At 39.2% G+C, this 27,215-nt stretch overlaps 1 protein-coding gene across 1 annotated transcript in view; it reads right to left on the reverse strand.

Moving 5' to 3' along the window:
- LOC126485090 (uncharacterized) overlaps positions 1-27,215 on the reverse strand; it is a 157,112-nt gene that overhangs the window by 73,526 nt on the left and 56,371 nt on the right. The window contains exon 6 of the mRNA XM_050108696.1: positions 15,620-15,689. Coding sequence (XP_049964653.1) covers positions 15,620-15,689 — 70 coding nt within the window. The remainder of the gene's footprint in view (positions 1-15,619; positions 15,690-27,215) is intronic.

Genomic DNA, 27,215 nt, shown 5'->3' on the forward strand with positions numbered 1-27,215 from the left:
TACAGTTCTTTTATTAATGTTTACCTTGGCTCATCCACATCCCTGAAGGTTCTCCTTCTTGATAATATGGAATATTATTCTCAGATGTGCTACACATAGCAGAATATCATTTGGAAATTACTGCAATTGAACAGATGCACCTATATGGATACAGAGAGCATACTAACATAACAGTAGAAATAAAGGGAAGTAACTGAATGTGGAGACTTTGATATTGACTTCATATTGGATATATATGATCAAGGCACTTAACAGTTCCTGATGTTCATCTAAGGTTTGGTCCAAAAAGTATTATTACCAACAAGAATAGGAGGCTGTAATGCAATGACAACTGATAATTTGCTTCTTAAATATACGTGACTGCGATGGTAAGGTGATAGCAATAGAGCACCCCCATCAATCAGGTTTAACCAAAACTGAAGCATAGAGTTTCACAAAATCATAATTATTGACTCAGTTACTATATTCAGAGAGAATTCACGGCATGAATGATGGGAAGAAATTACCAAGGGCACACAGTACATGAGAAATTAATTCTCTCCTAAAAATATTCCTCAACATTATTAATTCAGTTTTCATTTTTAATGGTACAGGAACAATTACGATAAAAGCTAGAAGAAGGTATTGCTAACATGGAGGACCAAAGTATTTTGTGCAAGGTACAGAAGAGAGCTGTATTTGATGCAGAGGGATAGTTCTGACCAAGAATTAAAGGGACATTATGAGCAACACTTCTACTACATCAAAAAGGAAAAAAAGAATCAGCAATGCAAATGATACTTAACTTCTTGTTGAAAGTAGCAGTGAGAGAAATGATCTTAAACTCGGATCACTGGTTCCTAAATTCAGTGGCTTCTTCCTCCCTGTAGCTGAAAACACCAGGACAAAAAAGGACTCCTGAAAGCATGGCCATTAGATTTACTTAGAAATCCACTGAATTTTCTACTACCAGACATCAGTTTTGGCAAATCATCTTTTAGATGACCAAAATCATTAGGCCACTGTAACTGATGTGGATACAATAATATTTCAACCAAAGTACTAAAAACTTGCATTGACTTGGTAGTGCCCTTCCCTCCTTGAGTTACATTTGTAACCAGCTGATGAGCCAAGGGCTATAACCTGAAAGACTGAAGTATGCAGTAGTAACATCCATTTATAAAGGGGGACATAAGTTAGCGACTCTCTATTTAAAAACCAGCTCCCTCCTTCCTACCATGGTCTCTAAAATTTTTGGGAAATTAAATAGCAACACAACATTGGACCATCATTCTGGAAATAGGATTCCAACAGCAGGTCAGTACTGATTCTGTAAATGCTTTTCTCCTGAGAAAGCAATACACTGAGATGACAATTGTCATGAGGTGGCGGTAGTATCACATACACAATGTATAAAAGGGCAGTGCATTGGCAGAGCTTTCGTTTGTACTCAGGTGATTCATGTGAAAAGGTGTCCAACATCATTATGGTTGTACAATGTCAAGAGCATGCCAAGAATACCACATTTCAGGCATTACCTCCTACCAAGGACAATTACTTCACTTAATGATGGAGAACAGTGGCTTTTCTGTAGAGTTATCACTGCTAAAAGACAAGCAACACTGTCTGAAATAACTGCAGAAATCAATGTGGGATGTACAATGAATGTATCCGTTAGTACAGCGCAGTGAAATTTGGCACAAATGGTATGGAAATTCCAGCCTTTGCCACTGATGAACAACTGGCAGTATGGGTGTATGAACCAGCTGCCTGCTGTGGAGGTCCATACATAACAACAATCACTGATCGGTCATTGAGAAGACACTGTTGGTAGCCCCACAATTCATCTGGGAGGTCAGAAGCTCAATAGTTGCATGTCTATTCATCTCTTAAACATACCTCCACAGCCATCATTCAGCCCTGTCATCTATGGCCTGTTGTGCACCAAAGTTGCCTTGGTGACAGTTTTGGATAGTGTCATTTTGCCATGCACAGTATACTTTAGCCACAGCAGTATGTGAAGAGTTTACAAACTTAGCTATTTAAGAAATGCTTTTGCCCTCTGTCCAAAAGCCAATGATCATGCCCTTTTGGTTGTCAGATAAATCACTCTGTTTCTTCATTGTGACAACAATGACTGCTTTTGTTTCTGCGTTCCCCCCGCTCCCATAACATGCTTTATATAATATACTCTCCACTGCTAGTGCTGCCACCTGCCATTTGTGAGTGGTTATTGCACAATGATTTTAAAAACAGACAGCGATCACATTAATGTGACTGGACTGCATATAATGAAAATGTGACAAAATGATGGTGTCCATGACCAAAAATAACAGCAGTTTGTATGTACCTGTGGCATACAGTACATTTCAGATGCATATATCTATTGGATATTGATACCAATCAGTCCTTTAAGAGATTATAAAGCTGACTTACTAATGGATATAAAACATGTATGCCATGTTGCCAGGAGCACAGATTATCAATATTGTTTATTGTGATAATTACAAAAGATCAAAGGTGCAAACAACAAACTACCACCGAATGTCAACAAATAAAGAACATAGTTGGTCCCAAAAGCATCCTTGGTGCTCCAATTATGAAAAACTTTAATGTATATTGTTACATGTTTCAACAATGTTCAACTGTAAGTAGCACTGGAAGAGTTTCCACTTTCATGTTTGCATGTTTCTTAGTGTCAGCCACTGAACTGGGAAAGAAGCACTTCTGTTTCATGCTTTTCATTTTATAATTGTAAACTGGATTTGGGTGTGGATCATTTAGTATCCTATGATGGAGATGGGATACCAGAGGCTTTGTCAGTCTACTAGTCATGGGTTTTCAAACTCTCTCACTCAGGGTACAGATAATGTTCCAAAGGGCAGCTCTGTGATGAGCCAGACACAATAAGAGGGCTGTCCTGATGCTCTGTCAGACACTGCAGTGTTGCATATGAAGCCATTGGTAGGTGACATTCCAACACTTCTGAGAGACTGTTTTAGTATGCATGCATATTTGATGTATTTGTGGATACAATAGTTAGAACAGTATAAGAGACAACAGACTTAGCAACAACAAAAGCATTGACAACAGCTATGGTTGCATCAGAGTGGAGTCATCAGCTAAAACAGCTACTGAAACAACATCAGTTAGCAACACAGTACTGGTGCAATGTCAATTTCAGTGAAATAGAAGAAAGATGGGAAGTTTACCTACATCAATGCCACCTTCAGTGCAGGGCAAGTGTTTTAATGCTATTTGTTAAAGTGCTATCTTACTTTCTTCAAGTAGTAAATTATCAGTTAAAGCAATCTACTGATTCTAGATCCTTTGAATTTTCTGAAATTTGTGATTTGTTGCCTAGCCTTTAACATCAGAAAACCCACAGCTTAACCACAAGGCTCAAATTTAATCATTGTACCAAATAACTAGGTCATGGCATAGGTTGCACAACTATAAGAACTATCCAGATAGTACAAATTTTATGATGAATTGTTCATATGTCTCATACACAGTCTCTTATACGTGAAGTGGGATCTAGATTATCCTCTGATAAACATGTAAGGGTGCTGGGAACATCAGATTCATCCATCAGTCAAATTTTGATAACTGCATTGACAAAGTCAAATTATCTTGTAAGTGACACTGCAGAACAATTGACAACATGTGTAAATCATCATCATAACCTGGATTTTCCACCACAAGCCTGTTATTTCATGCAATCCTGCTACCAAGGACACAAATGGTACATAAGGTAATTAATATAACTGCCCCCACAACATTGGTAGGTGCCCAGAGACAACATTGTGTAGTGCATTGTCAATTTCTAGCAATAGCAACGTCTAACAGCAGTAGTCCTCAATGTTGTCATGCCATATCAATCATAAATCATAAAAATTGTGTTCTGACTCCTTCAATATCCTTTAGAAGCAACATTATGAGGGTGACGTTAAGTGTTTCAACTTTCATAAGTCTGACCACTGGGGCAGCATGTAATTCAATTGGCTGGCACCAATAAAATGGCACAACATGCCTGTGCATGCTTTAGTGTCACTACCAGCTACAATAGGACCTCCATCCAAATTGGTGATCAATCTGACCACTAATAGAAATGAGATGGAATTTATAGTCAATATGATAGAAGCTGTGTCCATGATTAACTTGGACATATAACAACACTGATGCACCTTCAGCAGTAGGTCATCACCAACAGTTGTCAGAAGATCCCATTAAGAGGCCAACCAATGCCAAAGTAAGCTGTAACCATGTAACTTTAGTACTAGCACTTCTTTTAGATATTTTGTCAGTAAAACTTAATATTTTTTGTTTGGATATTTTAACTTATTCAAGTTTAAAGAAGATAATCAATTCCATTTAGCAATCCAGTACGCCAGACACAAAACACCAACAATTGTTTAAATTCAAAGTAGGGAATACAAAATGTTTTCAATCATCCATTTCATTTAAATCATCCTCACAGTTGGGTTTTTGCAGCATACCTCTGACACCAGTTAAAGCCTAGATACACAGAGTGCATGAGCTAGGTTTCATTACACCTGTAGCATCCAATGAAGTGGTACATAAATAAACACTGAATGATGCTATTAGAACATGTGAATATTTCAAATCCAGACAAAGCATATACACATATTGATGAACCGTCTCAACTTTCACCATATCCTTAACAATAGTCAATAAGTGATTCACACTGGTTTTTGTGCTGAGCAAACAATTTCACCTTTAATAATCAAGTTTTGGAAGCCATTAACAAAAAAATGTCTCCATTAGGTATTTTTTGTGATCTCTCTAAAGCCTTTGATTCTGTAAACCACCAAATTCTTTTGAAAAAGGTGGAATATTATCAGTTTAATAAGTCACAGCTGCAAAATCCTAACGCGAATTCTTTACAGACGAATGGAAAAACTGGTAGAAGCCGACATCGGCGAAGATCAGTTTGGATTCCGCAGAAATGTTGGAACACGTGAGGCAATACTAACCTTACGACTTATCTTAGAAGAAAGATTAAGAAAAGGCAAACCTACGTTTCTAGCATTTGTAGACTTAGAGAAAGCTTTTGACAACGTTAACTGGAATACTCTCTTTCAAATTCTGAAGGTGGCAGGGGTAAAATACAGGGAGCGAAAGGCTATTTACAATTTGTACAGAAACCAGATGGCAGTTATAAGAGTCGAGGGGCATGAAATGGAAGCAGTGGTTGGGGAAGGAGTGAGACAGGGTTTTAGCCTCTCCCTGATGTTATTCAATCTGTATATTGAGCGAGCAGTAAAGGAAACAAAAGAAAAATTCGGAGTAGGTATTAAAATCCATGGAGAAGAAATAAAAACTTTGAGGTTCACCGATGACATTGTAATTCTGTCAGAGACACCAAAGGACCTGGAAGAGCAGCTGAATGGAATGGACATGTCTTGAAAGGAGGATATAAGATGAACATCAACAAAAGCAAAACGAGGATAATGGAATGTAGTAAAATTAAATCGGGTGATGCTGAGGGGATTAGATTAGGAAATGAGACACTTAAAGTAGTAAAGGAGTTTTGCTATTTAGGGAGTAAAATAACTTATGATGGTCGAAGTAGAGAGGATATAAAATGTAGACTGGCAATGGTAAGGAAATCATTTCTGAAGAAGAGAAATTTGTTAATATCGAGTATAGATTTAAGTGTCAGGAAGTCGTTTCTGAAAGTATTTGTATGGAGTGTAGCTATGTATGGAAGTGAAACATGGACGATAAATAGTTTGGACAAGAAGAGAATAGAAGCTTTTGAAATGTGGTGCTACAGAAGAATGCTGAAGATTAGATGGGTAGATCACATAACTAATGAGGAGGCATTGAATAGAATTGGGGAGAAGAGGAGTTTGTGGCACAACTTGACAAGAAGAAGGGACCGGTTGGTAGGACATGTTCTGAGTCATCAAGGGATCACCAATTTAGCATTGGAGGGTAGTGTGGAGGGTAAAAATCGTAGAGGGAGACCAAGAGATGAATACACTAAACAGATTCAGAAGGATGTAGGTTTCAGTAAGTACTGTTAGATGAAGAAGCTTGCACAGGATAGAGTAGCATGGAGAGCTGCATCAAACCAGTCTCAGGACTGAAGACCACAATAGCAACAACATTATTGTCTAGGTGGTACTGTTGGTTAGTGGCTTCAGTCTTACATAAAGGACCAAAAGCAGACCATAGCCGAATGGCTCTTCCGGAGAACCTTCCTCATGGGAGTGGTGTACTTTAAGTTGCACGGTGCCCCAAGGCCCAATTTTAGGTCCACTGCTATTTTTTATTTTCGTTAATGGCCTCCCTCTTTGTTCCGATCCAAAGAGCAATTTTATTCTTTTTGCAGATGATACTTCAATTCTCATTGCTGAATTGTCTGACAACAGTCTTGAACAAACAACAAACAAAGTTTTCTCTAAAATTTTAAATTGGTTTTCTGCTAAACGGTCTCTCACTCAACGCAGATAGAATCCATTATATGAGGTTCCATATGCCACAAAGAAATCTCGAAGAAATTAACATAAAGTGTAGAGATCAACCAATACAAAAGTTGAGGATACAAAATTCCTGGGTGCATACATAGACATCAAATGTAATTGGTCTATTCACATCCTTCATCTCTATAAAAGACTTAGTGATCTAATGTACTCTATGAATTATTGCTTCTGCGACTGAAGTGGATATTTTTAAGGCTTCCTACTTTGCCTACTTTCGTTCAATAATGTCTCATGCTATTATATTCTGGGGGAACCAACGTCCCACAAAAACATTTTCACTGCTCAAAAAGAGCCATCAGAGTAATGAGTGGTGTCCATCATTTTTCCCTTGCTGACCTTTGTCTGTAAAAACTTTTCTCCATGCGAAGACAACAGTGAATATCATGATTACAACACAAGAACCAAAAATAGTCTACACATTAAATTGAAAAGTGCAAAAAGGAACTTATTACCCAGCATTAAGCTGTTTAATGAACTCCCACCACATATCAAATGTCTGCATAAACAATTACAAAAATTCAAACAATTACCAAAATTCAAATAAATCCTGAAAGAATGATGAATAGAGAAATATTTTTATATGGTCAATGAATTTATGAGAGAAAATGAATACCACCACTAAATTTACAGTTTTTTTACAAATACTTTTAATCTCACTATCATAAATATATAATAATTTGGTTTCAATATAATAGAGGGAAACATTCCACGCGGGAAAAATATATTTAAAAACAAAGATGATGTGACTTACCATACGAAAGCGCTGGCAGGTCGATAGAAACACAAACAGACACATACATACACACAAAATTCAAGCTTTCGGAACAAACTGTTGTCTCTTCAGGAAAGAGGGAAGGAGAGGGAAAGACGAAAGTAAGTGGGTTTTAAGGGAGAGGGTAAGGAGTCATTCCAATCCCGGGAGCGGAAAGACTTACCTTAGGGAGAAAAAAGGACGGGTATACACTCGCGCACACACACACACACATCCGTCCACACATATACATATATATGTCTGTATATGTGTGGGTGGATGTGTGTGTGTGTGTGTGCGAGTGTATACCCGTCCTTTTTTCCCCCTAAGGTAAGTCTTTCCGCTCCCGGGATTGGAATGACTCCTTACCCTCTCCCTTAAAACCCACTTCCTTTCGTCTTTCCCTCTCCTTCCCTCTTTCCTGAAGAGGCAACAGTTTGTTGCGAAAGCTTGAATTTTGTGTGTATTTGTGTGTCTGTTTGTGTTTCTATCGACCTGCCAGTGCTTTCGTATGGTAAGTCACATTATCTTTGTTTTTAAATATAGTAATTTGGTTTGCTGTATTCATGTATGTATTTGCTGTTTTACTTAGTTACTTTTGCTTCCTCTGTATATTATGGATCCTTCCTAAGTGTAACTCAATATTCTATTAATTGAATATTTTACCTGATATCTTATCTAAATTGCATCTTTTATTGTAATTATGTAAATTATCTTCTATCTGATCATGCCTTAGTGTATCACAATACTCTGTTAACTAGATGTATGGTCCTTATTTGACACCTTATTTACATTGTATATTTTATAATATTTATGTAGTTACATCCGAAATATGTACAATTTGACATATTCCATATCCTTGTGATTTACTTCGAACCTGGATTGTTGGAACACAAAATAAATAAATAAAATTGTCAGTGCCACAAAATTTAAAAATGATACAATGATTTCTGGGCAAAATTAACTGTTATCATGAACCATGGACCTTGGCGTTGGTGGGGAAGCTTGGGTGCCTCAGCGATATGGATGGCCGTACCGTAGGTGCAACCACAACGGAGGGGTATTTATTAAGAGGCCAGATAAACATGTGGTAAGGTGTGGTTCCTGAACAGGGGCAGCAGCCTTTTCAGTAGATGCAGGGTCAACAGTCTGGATGATTGACTGACCTGACCTTGTAACATTAACCAAAACGGCCTTGCTGTGATGGTACTGCGAATGGCTGAAAGCAAGGGGAAACTACAGCCGTAATTTTTCCCGAGGGCATGCAGCTTTACTGTATGGTTCAATGATGATGACGTCCTCTTGGGTAAAATATTCCGGAGGTAAAATAGTCCCCCATTTGTATCTCCGGGCGGGGACTACTCAAGCGGATGTCGTTATCAGGAGAAAGAAAACTGGCGTTCTACAGATCAGAGCGTGAAATGTCAGATTCCTTAATCAGGCAGATAGGTTAGAAAATTTAAAAAGGGAAATGGATAGGTTGAAGTTAGATATAGTGGGAGTTAGTGAAGTTCGGTGGCAGGAGGAACAAGACTTTTGGTCAGGTGAATACAGGGTTATAAATACAAAATCAAATAGGGGTAATGCAGGAGTAGGTTTAATAATGAATAAAAAATAGGAGTGTGGGTAAGCTACTACCAACAGCATAGTGAACGCATTATTGTGGCCAAGATAGACACAAAGCCCACGCCTACTACAGTAGTACAAGTTTATATGCCAACTAGCTCTGCAGATGATGAAGAAATTGATGAAATGTATGATGAGATAAAAGAAATTATTCAGGTAGTGAAGGGAAACTAAAATGTAATAGTCATGGGTGACTGAAATTCGAGAGTAGGTAAAGGGAGAGAAGGAAACATAGTAGGTGAATATGGACTGGGTGTGAGAAATGAAAGAGGAAGCCGTCTGGTAGAATTTTGCAGAGAGCATAACTTAATCATAGCTAACACTTGGTTCAAGAATCATAAGAGAAGGTTGTATACATGGAAGAATCCTGGAGATACTAGAAGGTATCAGATAGATTATATAACGGTAAGACAGAGATTTAGGAACCAGGTTTTAAATTGTAAGACATTTCCAGGGGCAGATGTGGACTCTGACCACAATCTATTGGTTATGAACTGTAGATTAAAACTGAAGAAACTGCAAAAAGGTGGGAATTTAAGGAGATGGGACCTGGATAAACTGACTAAACCAGAGGTAGTACAGAGTTTCAGGGAGAGCATAAGGGAACAATTGACAGGAACTGGGGAAAGAAGTGCAGTAGAAGAAGAATAGGTAGCTCTGAAGGATGAAGTAGTGAAGGCAGCAGAGGATCAAGTAGGTACAAAGAAGGAGGCTAGTAGAAATCCTTGGGTAATAGAAGAAATATTGAATTTAATTGATGAAAGGAGAAAATATAAAAATGCAGTAAATGAAGCAGGCTGAAAGGAATACAAATGTCTCAAAAATGAGATCGACAGGAAGTGCAAAATGGCTAAGCAGGGATGGCTAGAGGAGAGGACAAATGTAAGGATGTAGAGGCTTATCTCACTAGGGGTAAGATAGATACTACCTACAGGAAAATTAAAGAGACCTTTGGAGAAAAGAGAACCACTTGTATGAATATTAAGAGCTCAGATGGAAACCCAGTTCCATGCAAAGAAGGGAAAGCAGAAAGGTGGAAGGAATATATAGAGGGTCTATACAAGGGCGATGTACTTGATGACAATATTATGGAAATGGAAGAGGATGTAGATGAAGATGAAATGGGAGATATGATACTGCATGAATAGTTTGACAGAGCACTGAAAAACCTGTGTCGAAACAAGGCCCTGGGAGTAGACAACATTCCATTAGAACTACTGGCGGCCTTGGGAGAGCCAGTCCTGACAACTCTCTACCATCTGGTGAGCAAGATGTATGAGACAGGCAAAATACCCTCAAACATCTAGAAGAATATAATAATTCAAATCCCAAAGAAAGCAGGTGTCGGCAGATGTGAAAATTACCGACCTATCAGTTTAATAAGTTACAGCTGCAAAATACTAACATGAATTCTTTACAGACAAATGGAAAAACTGGTAGAAACCAACCTCAGGGAAGATCAGTTTGGATTCTGTAGAAATGTTGGAACACGTGAGGTGATACTGACCATACAACTTATCTTAGAAGAAACATTAAGTAAAGTCAAACCTATGTTTCTAGCATTTGTAGACTTAGAGAAAGCTTTTGACAATGTTGACTGGAATGCTCTCTTTCAAATTCTAAAGGTGGCAGGGATAAAATACAGGGAGCGAAAGGCTACTTACAATTTGTACAGAAACAAGATGGCAGTTATAAGAGTCGAGGGGCATGAAAGGGAAGCAGTGGTTGGGAAGAGAGTGAGACAGGGTTGTAGCCTCTCCCCAATGTTATTCAGTCTGTACATTGAGCAAGCAGTAAAGGAAACAAAAGAAAAATTCGGAGTAGGTATTAAAATCCATGGAGAAGAAATAAAAACTTTGAGGTTTGCCAGTGAGATTGTAATTCTGTCAGAGACAGCAAAGGACTTGGAAGAGCAGTTGAACAGAATGGACAGTGTCTTTAAAGGAGGATATAAGATGATCAACAAAAGCAAAATGAGGATAATGGAATGTAGTCGAATTAAGTCGGGTGATTCTGAGGGAGTTATATTAGGAAATGTGACACTTAAAGTAGTAAAGGAGTTTTGCTATTTGGGGAGCAAAATAACTGATGATGGTCAAAGTAGAGAGGATATAAAATGTAGACTGGTAGTGGCAAGGAAAGCGTTTCTGAAGAAGAGAAATTTGTTAACATCGAGTATAGATTTAAGTGTCAGGAAGTCGTTTCTGAAAGTATTTGTATGGAGTGTAGCCATGTATGGAAATGAAACATGGACGATAAATTGTTTGGGCAAGAAGAGAATAGAAGCTTTCGAAATGTGGTGCTACAGAAGAATGCTGAAGATTAGGTGGGTAGATCACATAACTAATGAGGAGGTATTGAACAGAATTGGGGAGAAGAGGAGTTTGTGGCACAACTTGACTAGAAGAAGGGACCAGTTGGTAGGACATGTTCTAAGTCATCAAGGGATCACAAATTTAGCATTGGAGGGTAAAAATCATAGAGGGAGACCAAGGGATAAATACACTAAGCAGATTCAGAAGGATGTAGGTTGCAGTAAGTACTGGGAGATGAAGAAGCTTGGACCAGATAGGGTAGCATGGAGAGCTGCATCAAACCAGTCTCAGGACTGAAGACAACAACAACAACAACATACATGCCAGGTGGCCAAGATCACTTCTCCACTATACTGGTTTCACAAACCAGGTATTAGTTGCTCGTCTAGTCATGCCACATAGTCTTCTTGAATATAAAAAGTATGAACAATCTGTTTCATGTTCATCAACATTCCCAATGAGCAAGGTTGTTACTCTGGTGACTGACTTGCAGCAGTACAGAATAGGGCTCTTCAGTTACACAAACAAGCCAGCGGCATGGAACATCCAATATAGTTGGCATGAAGTTTCTGCCAATAGCTCAATGTTGTTTTTGAAGTTGAGAAAGAGGTGCTAGCAATTATTTATGGGGTGTAAAAATTTCATACATATTTGTAAGCAATAAAATTTCATTTAGTGACAGTTCACAAGGCACTAATAACTCTTTTTGCCCCATGCTCTTCATTATGAGAAAAGATGGCATAACAACTGCAGTGGTGAGCACTATACTTCAGCAGTTACATTTACAAAAACTGATACTGGCCCACAGTGCAACTTGTGAATGCTGACACTTTACTGCTCCTAACCATGAGACTAACTTCAATAGGCAAAACAAAAATACATTTTTCACCTTAGACAACAACATGCACCAGGCCCCAGATGAGATCCCAGTAACTGCTCATGAAGCAGTCTCAGCAACAAAGGAGGACTAGTTAAATAGCAAGTTGGTGTCAGTTCAGTAGGAATCACTGGAGCACCTTGCAAAAGTGGACAAATTTGTCCTGCAGGATCTGAATGCCACATATAATATCCTATTATTCAGTAATGGAGAAGAAGAATGCCAGTTCTTGAGTAACTTCCTGCATATTTTGCCAACATCACCCACTCAAGTCAGTACTCTGTTCTCTGCGACACCATTGCAATGAGCCAAACTTGTGCAGTTCTGCTGTTACTTTTGTGCTTATAAATATGCAGAGCACTGCTGATTTTGACTTTGCAGTGCTCCAAAATTGCTCTTGTTGAATACAATAGAAAAGAGCAGTGTGCTGAGCATATGACAGTTTGTGATTCTCCTCTTTCCTTGGCCACAGTCTTTCTTTGCTCAGTGAACTGAGGTTGACTGGATTTTTTGCTTGAAAGTAAAATTCAGTCTGGACACTCAGCAACAGGCACTATTGAAGGAGCTGTCCTTCTGTTCAGCAAATTTACTGAAGAAGACACCTACTCCTAGAACTGGGTTGTCAGCCATCTGTACGGTATTATGAGATAGGAATGGGAAGTAAAGCACAATAATTTTTTTCTCCCCTGGTATTAAAGCTGGAATGTTGAAATTTTATGATGATATAGTTTGAAGTTTTATTTTCATGCGCAGCTCTAGCAAGAGAAGCCTGAACTATGTAACAAATGTGATACACATATTACTGTCGTCAACTTGTGAAGAGCAGTGAGATGTTGTTTCATATTTGTGGGCCATTGGGCATAATTCAAGTGAAATTCACATACAAGTGAGTGACCTGTATGGGTATGACTGTATGGACCACAACAGTGTCTCCAGGTGGTGTGCATTCTTCCAAGAGGGTAGGGTGAACCTTAATGATTCACCACACTCTGGCAGCTGGTAACAGCTGGAACCCCACGGAATGTCAGAGCCATTAAGGCAGCAATTTTGAACAACCAGTGTGTGCAAGTGCAAATCTTACCACAGCAGTTCAACATTTCCTATGGTGTGAGGTATGATACTCTTCATGACACATTAAAATTTTGTGAAGTTGGTGCCTGCTGGGTGACTAAGAACTTGAAAGATAACCACAAGGGCAAATTATGATAAGCTTGGATCATTTACCATGTTATGCCAAAGAAGGGGCATAATTTTGTGATAGGACTCATCACTGGTGATGTGTCGTGGGTATATCACTACACACCCGAAACCAAGCAGGCCTCTATGGGGTTGAAAACATGCAGGTTCCCCACTACAAAAAACTTCAACATGACTCAGTCTACTAGGTAAGTGCTTGTGACAGTGTTCTGGGAGATGCATGGTGCACTATTGCTGGACTTTGCTGAAAACAAGACCACTGTGAATTATGCTGCCTATATTAAAACTTTGGTTAAGTTGCTGCCCTTTATGACAAATGCCACAACATTAATGCTGACAGTGTCAAACTTTTTCATGACTATGCTTGTCCCCATGTTGCTGCTCCTATTTGTGAGAAAACTGCCATATTTGTGTGGGAGGTGCTCCAGCATCCACCACAGAGTCTGGCCCTTGCAACATCAGACTTTCATCTGTTTGGTTCCATGAAGAAATTCCTGGCCAACACTTTGTGACAGATGCAGAAGTGTAATCAGCAGTCCGCAGTTGGCTCTACTCCAACCAAACGGTCTTCTCCAAGCAGGGCATATGAAACTGGTACCATGATGGGAGAAATGTGTTGAGACTATGTAGAAAAGTAGGTAAAAGATGTAAGTTCATCTGTGATTTTTTTTTGTTTTGTTACCTATTTACTTTTTGGTAATAAAATCATTGTGCATTACTTTCTGATCTTCCCTCTTATGTGAGAGTCTACATGTCAGAAAGCTCTTCATTTGAGCAGAACACTGTCATGAAAATCAGGATTAGGAGGCTGAGACTTTTGAATGGTGTCAACAGGTCACTGATAGGTTTGATTTTAGTAGGAAAAATTGACATTCAGCTTCATAACTGGAGAAGACCTCAAATAAAGTAGCAAATATGTGTTTAGATTTTCCATGAATATGCTTATGCAACAGAAGTAAACAGAAAAACAAAAGAAAAATGAAGAAGAATGGTGTCAATTATTTCACTTACAAGTGAACTAATTTGCACCATTACAATCAAAGAATGTAAAAGGGTGATCACAGGTTGGTATGTTTGAGTTCTCTCCATTAGATTTTGAAGACTCCACAGGGCATTGACCAAATATGAGATTTTTTTACAATATGGCAATGTACCTGACCACAAACATTTCTTGACGACACTACACTGCAAAAATCATTCACATAATTTTGAACACTTGAAATTGGTTGTGTTTGTGTAAGGAGGACTCCTGGGTCTGAAGTCCTGTGAAGGATAATTCAATCACATGAATGAGTTGTATCCACTCTTTCTGACATGTCTGAAAGAACAGACACCACACGGAATCTGCAGCTGTGATACACTATATGTAAATTGAATGCAGAGAGGGAGAAGGGAAAGGAAAGGAAAGGGAAGCTGCATCATGATTTTAGGCAGAATCAGCAATGATGAGAGGAAGGACATGGACAGGGACTGGGGATAGGTGGCACTTGGTGGGAGAGTGGGTTGGCTGAGAGGTGTGCTGAGACAGCCTGCACAGTTGTGACAGACATGTGTGTGGGTGTTGAAGTGGTTAACATAATTACCCAGTAAGCAGGAGATCCTTGGTTTGACCCAGTCTAGCATACATTTTCACTCATTTCCACTAATTCTGTGTAAAGTCCCGATGCAGCTGACATCAATAGTCCCTTCTTACCCTTCCATTTCCTGTCCTTTCTCCCCACTCCACCTTCAATTTACATATAAGGATAATTTACCTAGTGGTTTGAGAAGTTGGTCCAATTAATACAATTTGAAGACAAGTACTCTGTGAAGATGTTAAGGTAAGTTTCTCAGGATACTGTGTAATCTCCTCAAAACATTCAAAGTATCCCTCATATGTTTATAACAACCTTCCAAAATAAGTTTGCTCTTGTTGTTACAAAGGAAATAAATTCTGAAAGTTTGTTTCCAGTTATTTCTCTTGAATCTGTAGATACAAAGTGCATGTGATAAGTTTCCTGCCCTTTACTGTATTTTGTACAGTGCGCATACAAGCTGTCAGTGGAGTCCAAAAATGCTGAAATGAGCTACTCGTTAGTCAGTCAGCCAGATTCTTTGTCTGGCAAATAGTGTTTATTTAGTCCATTTTTCTGTCTGACTTTTTCAGTTTTTAATTGTATTACTCTGAGGCAAATTCATTTATGACCCATATTACAAACAACAGCACCCAGAATGTGTCATCATAGCAAGGAGAGCATAGTTTCTTATCTTTTCATTCTTAAGACAAATTAAACATTAGAATAAATCATTCATGATGTCTTTACAAATAAAACAGAACAAGTTCTTTCTATGCCTACTTGATATAATATTTGGTGTAGCATACCTTCAACTTCCTTAAAATTTTGGATGGACAAGTTTACTAATAAACCTGCTATGCAATCTCTCACAAGAATCTGAAACAAAGATTGTTTTTGTACCACACATAGGTAAGACGTTATAGTTGAAATAGAAACTTACTGCACAACTGTTCAGTTTTCAAAATCAGTTTTTAACTATACATCTTCATACAACTGTTTATGTCTACATTTCTATACTATTCTGTAAGGACTACAAAACGTCAAAGTACAGTTATGACTATGATTTGTGTCATCATCAGGGAAGAGAAAAAGTATAGTACAGTTTCTATAAGTTATTTAATTGGATAGATAAAATATCTACCCACCAAGTGGCAGCAGAAAACACACATAAAAGACAGTTGTAACTGGCAAGCTTCCGGAGGCAGTGGCTCCTTCTTCTGGCAGAAGGGTTGACAGGGAAGGAAGAAGGGTGAAGGAAAAGGACTGGAGAGATCTAGGAAAAGGGGTAGATTTTGGGAAAGTTACCCAGAACCGTAGGTCAGGGGAGACTTACCATGCAGGATGAGAAGGAAACACTGATTGTTGTAGACTGCATCAGTGGAGGTTTGAAAATCTGAGAGATTAAAGGTGGAAGACAGGGTAATATGCTTAAACATCATGCATGATGTTATAGCAGCAATCTCTGTCTGCATAGTACCCTGTATTCCACCTTTAAGCTCTCAGGTTATCAAATCTCATCCAATGCAGTCCCCAACAATCAGTCTTTCCTTCTCATATCATACAGTAAGTCTCCCCTGACCTGTGATTCTGGTTGACTTTCCCAAAATCTATCCTTTTTCTAGACCTCTCCAGTCTGTTTCTTTCACCCTCCTTCCTTCCCCTTCGACCCTTCCACCTGAAGAAAGAGTCACTGCCTCCAAAAGCTTGCCAATGACAACCGTCTTTTATGTGTGTGTTCTGCCACCACTTGGTGAGTAGATTTTTTATCTATCCAATTAAATAATTTTGTCAATAATTGATTAGCTTCTATTAGTTGTATTTTTGTCCTTCCACTTATAAATAACTTATATCAAGGGCACAGCTGAGCATAAATTTGTTGTAATCCACTCATTCAAAAAATAAAAATGAAACACAGTGGACTTTGAAACAAAGCACACCATCCTGTTGCTTCAAACAATGTGATAAGTAACATTAAAATACAATGTATGTAAAGCTTTTTTCATCTAATGTTTGCCACCTAATAGCTCAGGAATGAAAACTGAATCCTAAACAAGATGTAAAGTCTGATTTTAGAACTTCATGATTCTTTCTGAGGTCATATACTTCAGGGATCTGTAGTGCAGTCACTGATATTTAGTTGAGTTCATATGAATGAGAAGTATACAAGAATGTGAGAATTTACAGATTTAACATATTCAATAAGACCTGTTTATGATACTAAGTGTTGTGTCACTTCTCACACTATGATAAGACTACTCTTATTCAGGTTGTAATTTGGAAATCTCATTAAAAAATAGTTTACTTACTAATATGGTACACTTTAGTATGAGCCTATGAGTTTTGTGGATGACCAACTCCTTCCACCCCAAAGGTGAATTTCTTGACAGAAGCACATACACTGACAAGCTTAAAAATTACGACCACAGTCCACCATGAGGCTGAATGCTGCCTGGTGGTGCTGCAAACATACAATAAGGAAAGTATGTCATCACAGTAGTGATGAATGAGGATTCATGTGGTCATGTGGGCCATAAATGGGGGGATTCACCTAACACAAGAGACTCTGGCAAGGAGCAGATTGTTATGGCCCAGATTCGCATGCTGTTGTGAACATATTGGTAATTGACTGAAGGACAGTGAAACCACGAGTAGATGTTGGATGTCCACCTTCACAACCCAGGCCATCTAGATCCTCACCCCCAGTGCCAGCTTTTATGAAATTCACAGATGGGAGTTATCGTTACAGGACATTCTCCACTCCCAAAATTATTCCGGCCTCAACTTACAGTAACCTACTGACCTTATGTGTTCCACCCAACAGTTTTCGCCCTCTCATTGTATTAGTTCCTCCATTACATTCCCTCACCCTCTTTGTGTGCTGCTCCCTGCCAATGCACCTGCCTGTCCTTTCCACTTTTCCACTCCTCTCCTTTCCTGCTCCCCATTTTCCCCTCACACTCCATTTCTGATGTTTCACTTGGAAGTCTCTAGCCCTGCACACCCTGCCAGCAAGTGCTATTCTCTCCTCTCCCCCTAGCCACACCCTGGTAAACTCACCTTTCCCTGTGCCACTCCAGATTGTTATTCATACGAAAATTGCATTCTGGTCACAGCTGATGGTGGTAGTGGCCATATGTGATTGAGGTGTGCTTGCTGGTGTCAATGTGCGACGAAGGCTTTGACCAAAGCCTTAATGTGTAACAGTCTTTTTGTTGTGCTGCTTGCAACTCAATGGGTCATCTTTACAGTGAGTAACAAACCATCCTTTTCCTAATATTGTTGATATGTTTGTTATTATTGATCTATGACGTAATAATAGAATCATTTGATTCCAGTGCTCCTGGCAGACAGTCATCACAACTTTGCATTTGCTCTAAATCCAACAGATGGTATTTCAGTGTACAGTAACAATTAAATCATCGGTTTGATGTCAGTACTTTTCCTGGAATTTCACCACTTTTGTAGTTTTCTCCAAATTCCACAGATGACATTTCAGTATAAATGATCAGTTTTTGTAGATTTTGTATGTAAACATTTTGCTGTCAGAGTGTATTGTATGAAGGTGTACTCAAACATAATCCTTCCAAATTTTAATGCGAAAACTCTTAAAGCTTTTTAAATAAAACAAACATTATTAGTGTTCTACATCTTTATTCTTCATGTCTACTTTTTACACTCTTCTGCTGCTAGAGAGCTCAGAATTGCAGCATGTGACATGGCAGTGTGTAACATAATGAGAGACAGTGAGCTGTAATCAAGTTTTGAATTCAAAGTGTTCATCCACACATGAACATTCTCTCCTTCAGTACGATAATGCCATGCCACACACAAGTGTTGCGACATCTGCCACAGTCTGACACCTCAGGTTCCCTGTTATTGATCATCCTCTGTACAGTCCTGCTTGGTCCCATTCAAGTTTCATCAGTGTCCAAAACTTAAACACCTTTGACTACTTCATTTTGATAGTGATGAAGAGGTGCAAGCAGAGGTGAGGTTGTGCCTCTGTCAACAAAGTCAAACATTCTACAGTAATGGTATCAACAAACTGGTCTCTTATTGAGAGAAATGTGTTAATTGCCAGGTAACTATGTCGAGAAATAAATTTGTAGACATGAAGAATAAAGTTGCTAGAACGTAAATAATGTTTGATTAATTTAAATAGCTTTAAGAGTTTTTACATAAAAAATTCAAAGAATTACTTTTCAGCACACCATAATACCTGGCTGAAAATCTGAAAATGACTTACAAGTTCGTGCCCCCCTCCATCGGTAATGCTGGAATTGAATATGGTGTTGGCCCACCCTTAGCCTTGATGACAGCTTCCACTCTCACAGGCATATGTTCAATCGTGCTGGAAGGTTTCTTGGGGAATGGCAGGCTATTCTTCATGGAGTGCTGCACTGATGTCAGTCGGTGAGGCCTGCCATGAAATCCGCATTCCAAAACATCCCAAATATGTTCTATAGGATTCAGGTCAGGACTCTTTGCAGGCCAGTCCATTAATTACAGGTATGTTATTGTTGCCACAGGCTGTGCATTACGAACAGGTGCTCTATCATGTTGAAAGATGCAGTCGCCATCCCCAAATTGCTCTTCAAGAGTGGGAAGCAAGAAGGTGCTTAAAACATCAATGCAGGCCTGTGCTGTGATAGTGCCATACAAAACGACAAGGGGTGCAAGCCCCCTCCATGAGAAACATGACCACACTACAACACCACTGCCTCCAAATTTTACTGTTGGTGCTACATATGCTGGCAGGTGACGTTCACTGGGCATTCGCCATACCCACACCCTGCCATCAGATTGCCACATTGTGTATCATGATTCGTCACTGTACATGTTTTTCCACTTTCAATCGCCCAATGTTTACACTCCTTACACCAAGCGAGGCATCGTTTGGCATTTACCGGTGTGATGTGTGGTTTATGATGAGCCGCTCGACCATGAAATCCAAGTTTTCTCACCTCCTGGCTCAGTCTCACAGTACTTCCAGTGGATCCTGATGCAGTCTGGAATTCCTGTGTGATGGACTTCTTTTGACTTGTTGCATATCTATGACAACCATTTATGAACTGCGTGACAGCAAAAAGGATGCAGTTTTTAATATGTCTCTATGTAAAAGAATATGTGCACTTACACTATGTGATCAAAAGTATTCAGACACCTGGCTGAAAATGAAAGTTCGTGGAGCCCTCCATCTGTAATGCTGGAATTCAATGTGATGTTGGCCCACCCTTAGCCTTGATGACAGCTTCCACTCTCGCAGGCATAAGTTGAATCAAATGCTGGAAGATTTCTTGGGGAATGGCAGCCCATTCTTCATGGAGAGCTGCACTGAGGAGAGGTATTGATGTCAGTCGGTGAGGCCTGACATTCCAAAACATCCCAAAGGTGTTCTATAGGATTCAGGTCAGGACTCTGTGCAGGCCAGTCCATTACAGAGATGTTATTGTCGTGTAACCATTCTGCCACAGGCAATGCACTATGAACAGGTGCTCGATCGTGTTGAAAGATGCTGTCACCATCCTCGAATTTCTCTTCAACAGTGGGAAACAAGAAGGTGCTGAAAACATCATTGGCCTGTGCTGTGATAGTGCCATGCAAAAAAAACAAGGGGTGCAAGCCCCCTCAATGAAAAACATGACCACACCATAATACCGCCGCCTCTGAATTTTACTGTTGGCAGATGACATTCACCGGGCATTTGCCATACCCACACCCTTCCATCAGATCGCCACATTGTGTACCATGATTCGTCACTCTACACAACGTTTTTCCACTTTCAATCATCCAATGTTTACACTCCTTACACCAAGCAAGGCGTCGTTTGGCATTTACCGGTGTGATGTGTGGCTTATGAGCAGCCGCTCAACCATGAATTCCAAGTTTTCTCACCTCCCGCCTAACTGTCACAGTACTTGCAGTGGATCCAGATGCAGCCTGGAATTCCTGTGCGATGGTCTGGATAGATATATGCCTATTACACATTATGACCCTCTTCAACTATCAGCGGTCTCTGTCGGTCAACAGACAAGGCCGGCCTGTACGCTTTTGTGCTGTACGTGTCCCTTCACATTTCCACTTCACTATCACATTGGAAACAGTGCACTCAGGGATGTTTTGGAGTGTGGAAATCTTGCGTACAGACGTATGACACAAGTGACACCCAATCACCTGACCACATTCAAAGTCTGTGAGTTCCGCGGAGTGCCCCATTCTTCTCTCTCACGATGTCTAATGACTACTGAGGTGCTGATATGGAGTACCTGGCAGTTAGTGGCAACACAATACACCTATTATGAAAAACATATGTTTTTGGGGGTGTCCTGATACTTTTGATCACATAGTGTAAATATTGTAAATAAATATTCCTAACACTCCTAGTGCCTACCCAAGATGTGGAACAATTTATAAAAGTGAGAAATGGTAAGCACATTGGAAGTATTCAGCACCCAGCACATAAAGAGAGACATAACAATGCAGCACATGTGGCATGGACACCAAATCTCGCAGTTAGTAGTCAAAAGTTAGTTTTAGTTACCTTTTCCATGGTCGTAACTTAAACATGCTTTGGCTAAAACAGTCCAGAAAGCTATTGTGCTTTCAACACTTCTACTATATATAGCAGCCAATCATCAAGGAGCAGTGAGCAGTCAGCATATGCTGATACCACATTCTAGATTGACGTATTTCTTCTGTCTCACATTTAAATATTAGATAACAGGCACCACTATATATTAGATAACAGGCAACACTATATAAAGGCCAATTTAAGCTAGTACAGTAGATTGTCTGTAACATTTCCAGAAAAAGCACATTCAGAGCTCAGCTCCACTAAGATGGAGCTGAGATAATGGAAACAACTTGTGACATAGTAGGTGGATTCTTCCAATTCGTTATTTTTTTCTACTCACAAAAATAACCAATTTTTAAAATGATTTTTATCTTATTTTCAGTATTTTTATCTACTGGTATGAAACACTTAATTCTCTTTAATATATGGTTCAGATTATTATTCTGGTTCTTCTGTCTACACCGATATAATTACGCTTCATTAGGGCTCTCATAATTAGAAAATACTATAGTCTGCAACATGCAAAACCCTGAGCTAATTGGTATATTTCAGAAAAGTGACCGATACCAATAGAAAGCCTAGCAGTCCCACTTACTTTGAATTATCAGAAACTAATTAACTGAATTGCATTTAAGTTCATAAGTATCCCCATTTTCCATCAGAGTTTTCATCATAATCATTGTTAGATCCTGAACTTTGACAACACGTTTTTGTTACTTTATTTTTTATGTACAAAATGACATACAGCATTGATTAACTAAATAAATAATTATTTCATGTGCTTTATCCTAATTTGCTATATGGTGCTCATACATGTAAACAGTTTATTCTTACACCTGTCTGTAAGCAGTTGGATGTCACCGAAAATTAGTGGTTTGAAAGCCCACAATAAGACCTATGTTGGGTGCACCTTCTGTTAGCTCATTCACAATCTTGCACATTTCTACAGGCAAAAATATGTGCACTGACAACTGTGAGACTCATTAATATTAATGTTTAAAGACTTTTGAATGATTTCAGTAATTAAGAAACATATTAAATTAACTGTGTTGCGGTTAGCAAGTGTGGGGAATGTTGTCATAGAAACTAGTGATTGTTGGACATCAACTGAAGTGAATGAACTATTGAAGTGCGATCCTTTATATTAGAATCGACACAGTTGAATAAGTAATAGTGAGTAAAAGATATCTAGTGCCAATAACTATATTCACACTTCCAGGCAAAATACATCGAATACAACAACCAAGGAACATTACATTACACACATAAAACTCAGAGCATACAATAGCACCAGAGAGCTCTATTACATTCCAGATGATGCACTTTGCTGCTGTCTCACATGAAATATATTGTTCACACAATTCCAACACTTTCTGATAAGTTACTAAAGCACAGTGCCAAATGCAAACTGTGATGTTTTTGTATAAGTGTGAACTGTATCTTGTGCCCAACACAATAGTTAACTTTGCCACTGTAATTGTAGGTACTGATCTGGTCCAGTGTGCTCATATGAGAGGTGTTCAAAGGAAAAGGTGCAAAACAACACTGTGAGTATAATTGATATATTTATTCAAAAGTAATCACTGGAGGACTGAGCATAACTATCACACTGTTTAATGAGTTGCAGGATTCCCTGTTCCCAGAATTCCTGTGGCTCTGAGACAGGAGCCAGACCACTGTGTCCTCCAGTTTGTCATCTGAACTGAAGCATTTTCCTTTGAGATATGCTTTTGCAAGGCAACATGTCCAGGCTGTAGGGTGGATGCTCTAACTGATCCCACTTAAACTTGGCCATTACAATTTGTGTGTCATTGAAAACATGTGGACACATGTTATTGTTGAGCAGAATGACCCCCTCCATGGAGCATCCCAGCTGCCTGCTCTTGATGGAGTTGCAGAGGCTGTGAAGTGTCTCAAAGTACATGTCACTTTTAACAGTTTTTCTGTGATTGAGGAATTCAATAAGTATCAGACCTCAGACATCAAAAACGACGGTAAGCATTACCTTGCCTGTTGTAGGCACAGCTCTGAACAGTTTAGGGAGGGGTGACAATGCATGCTTCCATTTGCATCCTGTTCTGCTTTCTCTCTTGCTTGAAGTGATGGCACCAGCTCTCATCACCAGGGACAATCTACTCCTGGAAAATGGGGCTTCATGATACCAGAACAGGTGTTGTAGTGCTCACTCCGTAAGCAGGTCCTTTTCTTATTTTCTGAGCTGCTTCACAACCCACAGCCCTCACACCTTCTGGGAACCCTATCTGTTGTGCACAATTGTTCACACTTTTCCAAATACTTGCCCCCACAATCAATGCCAACATTCACATTGTGACACACTGATAATCTCTCACCAGATCATTCATCTTGATGATGAATTCAGCCTTGATTATAGTGTCTGCCTGACCTGATTTCGGGTCATTACTGAAACACACCTGGCCTTCACAGAAATGGGCACTTCACTTTGTTATTGACTTGTTGGACACACAGCCCCCAATATACGGCTACCATCCAGTGATGAATATCCTCCAGTCAGAAATATGATACCACCTCACTGCTCCTCAATCAACAAATTGTGCAATGTGAACCTCATTATGTCCTTACACACTGTCCCATCACACGAACAAAATACACAATTAACATTTTAAACAAAATGGTTCTTATATGGGAAAACAGTGATCTGTAATTATTATAAATACATTAGAAACAGTCTTGATCACTTAACTTTTTTAATGGTGATCAGTTTCGATCTTTTTATCAGATCATCTTCGGACCATGAATGTCTGCCGGAGGTGGTGGCGCATGGCAATCCTTTTGTTTATCTCTGGTGGTGTACACAACTGCCTGCTTCTCTCCTGGATCACATGCCCATGCATGCACACAACCTAGCCAGACACTACATTTCTGTCCCTAGATGTCTCACTATATTATCCCACAGCAGCAGATGCAAATTTCAACCGTTTGCTTGTTACTATGTTCCATGCCTTTTTATTTGAAGACTATTTATATATTTTGGTAGTTGACATACTGGTCATCATTATTAATAATTGACCTTAGTAAAGAATAAATGTATGTTCAGTGAAAATAAAACTAAGATGTCATGTACATCTCTGAGCAATGATATCCCACACTTATTTAGTCTTTCAGCTTTGTGGTGCTTGAGAGAGGTACTCCTGAGGAGAGACTATGAGAATCAGGTCAGTATCACGACAGGCTGTGTCAATAAACTAAAGTTATGCCTACAACAACCTTTGTGATATCATTACTCATACTCTCCAGATTCACTAGGAATTTACCAGTGGAAATTGTCATTATTTGTCACTAACGATGTGTTCACAGCACAGCAATGAAATTCTTAAGAACTACCAAGTGATAGAAAAGAACAGAATCAGATATGACGATATTAGGAAAGAACTTCAGGCAACAAGTGAACAAAAGAAGTTGGAAGAAGGTATCCATAAGTGTCTAGTTTGGCAAGAAAAACAGTCAGTAAAATTAAAACAGTTGAAGCCAAGGAGGAAAGAAGTTTTGGTAGATAAAGGATAAAATGGAGAGCAGTCAATACATGATGTGATATGGAGAGGGTGTGCAGTTGTAAAGCACTGACTGCACACCAATCAGTGTTGTGCTGCAAAACAGCATCAAAAAGGCACTGACCCATGTGCCAATGGAAAAAGCGGTTGGTGCCACACTTTCAGGAAGACAGAGTTCAGTGCCCCCTGTCAATGCTGATTTGATCAGCCACCCATCACTGGTTGGCTCATTTCAGTTACAGTCTTTGAGAGCATCAGTAGTGAGTAGTAGGAAAACAATAGTTAGCCTGAATTCTGCAAGTAGTAATAGTGGAGAAATGTAATTGCACGTAGGAGGCACAGGAAATTACATTTTTTTTTTTTTTTCCTTTTAGAAATAAAGCGATCAATTAATCTTAAAGTGGTACATACAGATCATTTTGGATTCTTGCCACCAGTCATCACAACTCCTCTCCTCTCTTGTCTGTGGTGGTGCTGACTCCCACAGTAGCCAACACATCTGGGGGATGAGGATTCCAGAATCAATGCTGCCTTCGCTCTATGCTGCTCCGTTACAGCGCGTCACCAATATTTCTCTCTTTTCTTTCAGTGGTGCGTTGCTACTAACTGTGTTCTTTCCTGCAGAGATGCCACTTGCTTTCACTAATTGTGAATAATTACTTTGTTATGCTGCTCCTCTTATTAAAATGGCTCTAACCCACTTCCTCCCCACCTGCACCTACGCCTCCAGCTACCGCTGGCTTCGATTTAATGCAGTTTATTCAGTATCAGAACCATAAAATGTTGCAGTAGATGCTGACAGTACATCAACTCATTAATGCACAAGTCACTGCTGCATCAACTCCACTACAATAGCCAGCCACATCCATGACACTGCCTCAGTGCATTTCACCGTTCCGAGCTTTCAGTGACCAGCATGAGGAGCGGAACAAGTACTATGCTCAGTTCGATGCTCTTTGTGCTACCAGGATTCCAGGGTTGCCACAAGTTTATCCAAGTGAAATTCCCTGATATTTCACTGATTACCAGACAAGTTCTAGCATTTTTCCCTGACAAATTTTGCGATTTCAAGGGTAAGTTAAGATGTAATTTAACAATCTGTCCAAGCATCTATGGTGCAAGAAATGATAGTGAAAATGAGGAAATATCTAAAAAAAAATTTAAAAAAATCTTTGCAAGCAGATGGCATTTCCTGGTGTAAGCAAAAATCTTAAGTAGTAACATCAACATCTTTTGTAACAAACTGTTTTTAGATGGAGAAAGCAAGCCAATTGGTATACGTGTTTCATTAAGACCATTGATGTTATTTTATTTCAATAAAACGAAACACATTTTATAACAAAAATATGCATTTCCTTGGAGTCACAAAACAGATTTAAAATATCTTCACTGATTTCAGAAATAACCTTAGAAAAAAGTAGGCCCCTTGAAAGAAGTGTACAAGGCGAAGAGGAATTGTGTAAACCAACAATGTAGGTGACCGCCAAAGAAATGTTGGTTCCACTATGTTCGTTATTGTCGGTTATTACCTACTGTGTTACCTCTGTTATTTTACAGGTATTTTGTGATTTTTCTTTCAAGAAATATATGAGTACACAGCACACAAACTGCCAGTGACTGACACAATTTTCTTCTTCTTATCTTCCATACTTTCCAACATATAAACTACTTTTTAAATGCCAAGATGTACTAGAACAAATAAAATGTCTATAAAATGCCACACTGTACAACATACTTCTGGTGAGACAGTAAACAAACCATTTCATCTACTGAGACAAAAACATTTCTCCAGTGTATTCCTACAATCCATCACCCATGGCTTCTGGCCTGCTGAGGAGCACCACAGTCCTGGGTCCATGGATAAACTATGAAAATCCTCTGCAATGTGCCACACACAAACAGACCTGGCCTGCAGGCAAATTAATGAGACTAGATCCGAAGGGCAGTGCCTGCACATTAGTGGAAGCTAAGTGACTTCAGATCAGCAGGCCTGATCCATTACAGATACTAACAAAAAAAGGCCTGCGGTTTTGGCCCGGCACGGAAGTTCACTGTGTGGCCAGCTATTCATGAGCCACAGATAGCATGTTGATGAAATGAGACCACGGTGATCAACCCGTGCAACAGATAACTTGTTCAAATATTCTGAGAATTAATAATAATGAGGATAGATAGCAACTCACTGTAAATATGATTGCTGAGTCACAGACAGGTATGTAGAAAAGACAATCACACTCTCACAATAGAAGTTTCAGCCATAGCTTTTGTCAGAAAGTGAGAGCACACACACATTCACAC

The sequence above is a fragment of the Schistocerca serialis genome, chromosome 6, assembly GCF_023864345.2.
Source record: "Schistocerca serialis cubense isolate TAMUIC-IGC-003099 chromosome 6, iqSchSeri2.2, whole genome shotgun sequence".
NCBI classification, from domain to species: Eukaryota; Metazoa; Arthropoda; class Insecta; order Orthoptera; family Acrididae; genus Schistocerca; species Schistocerca serialis.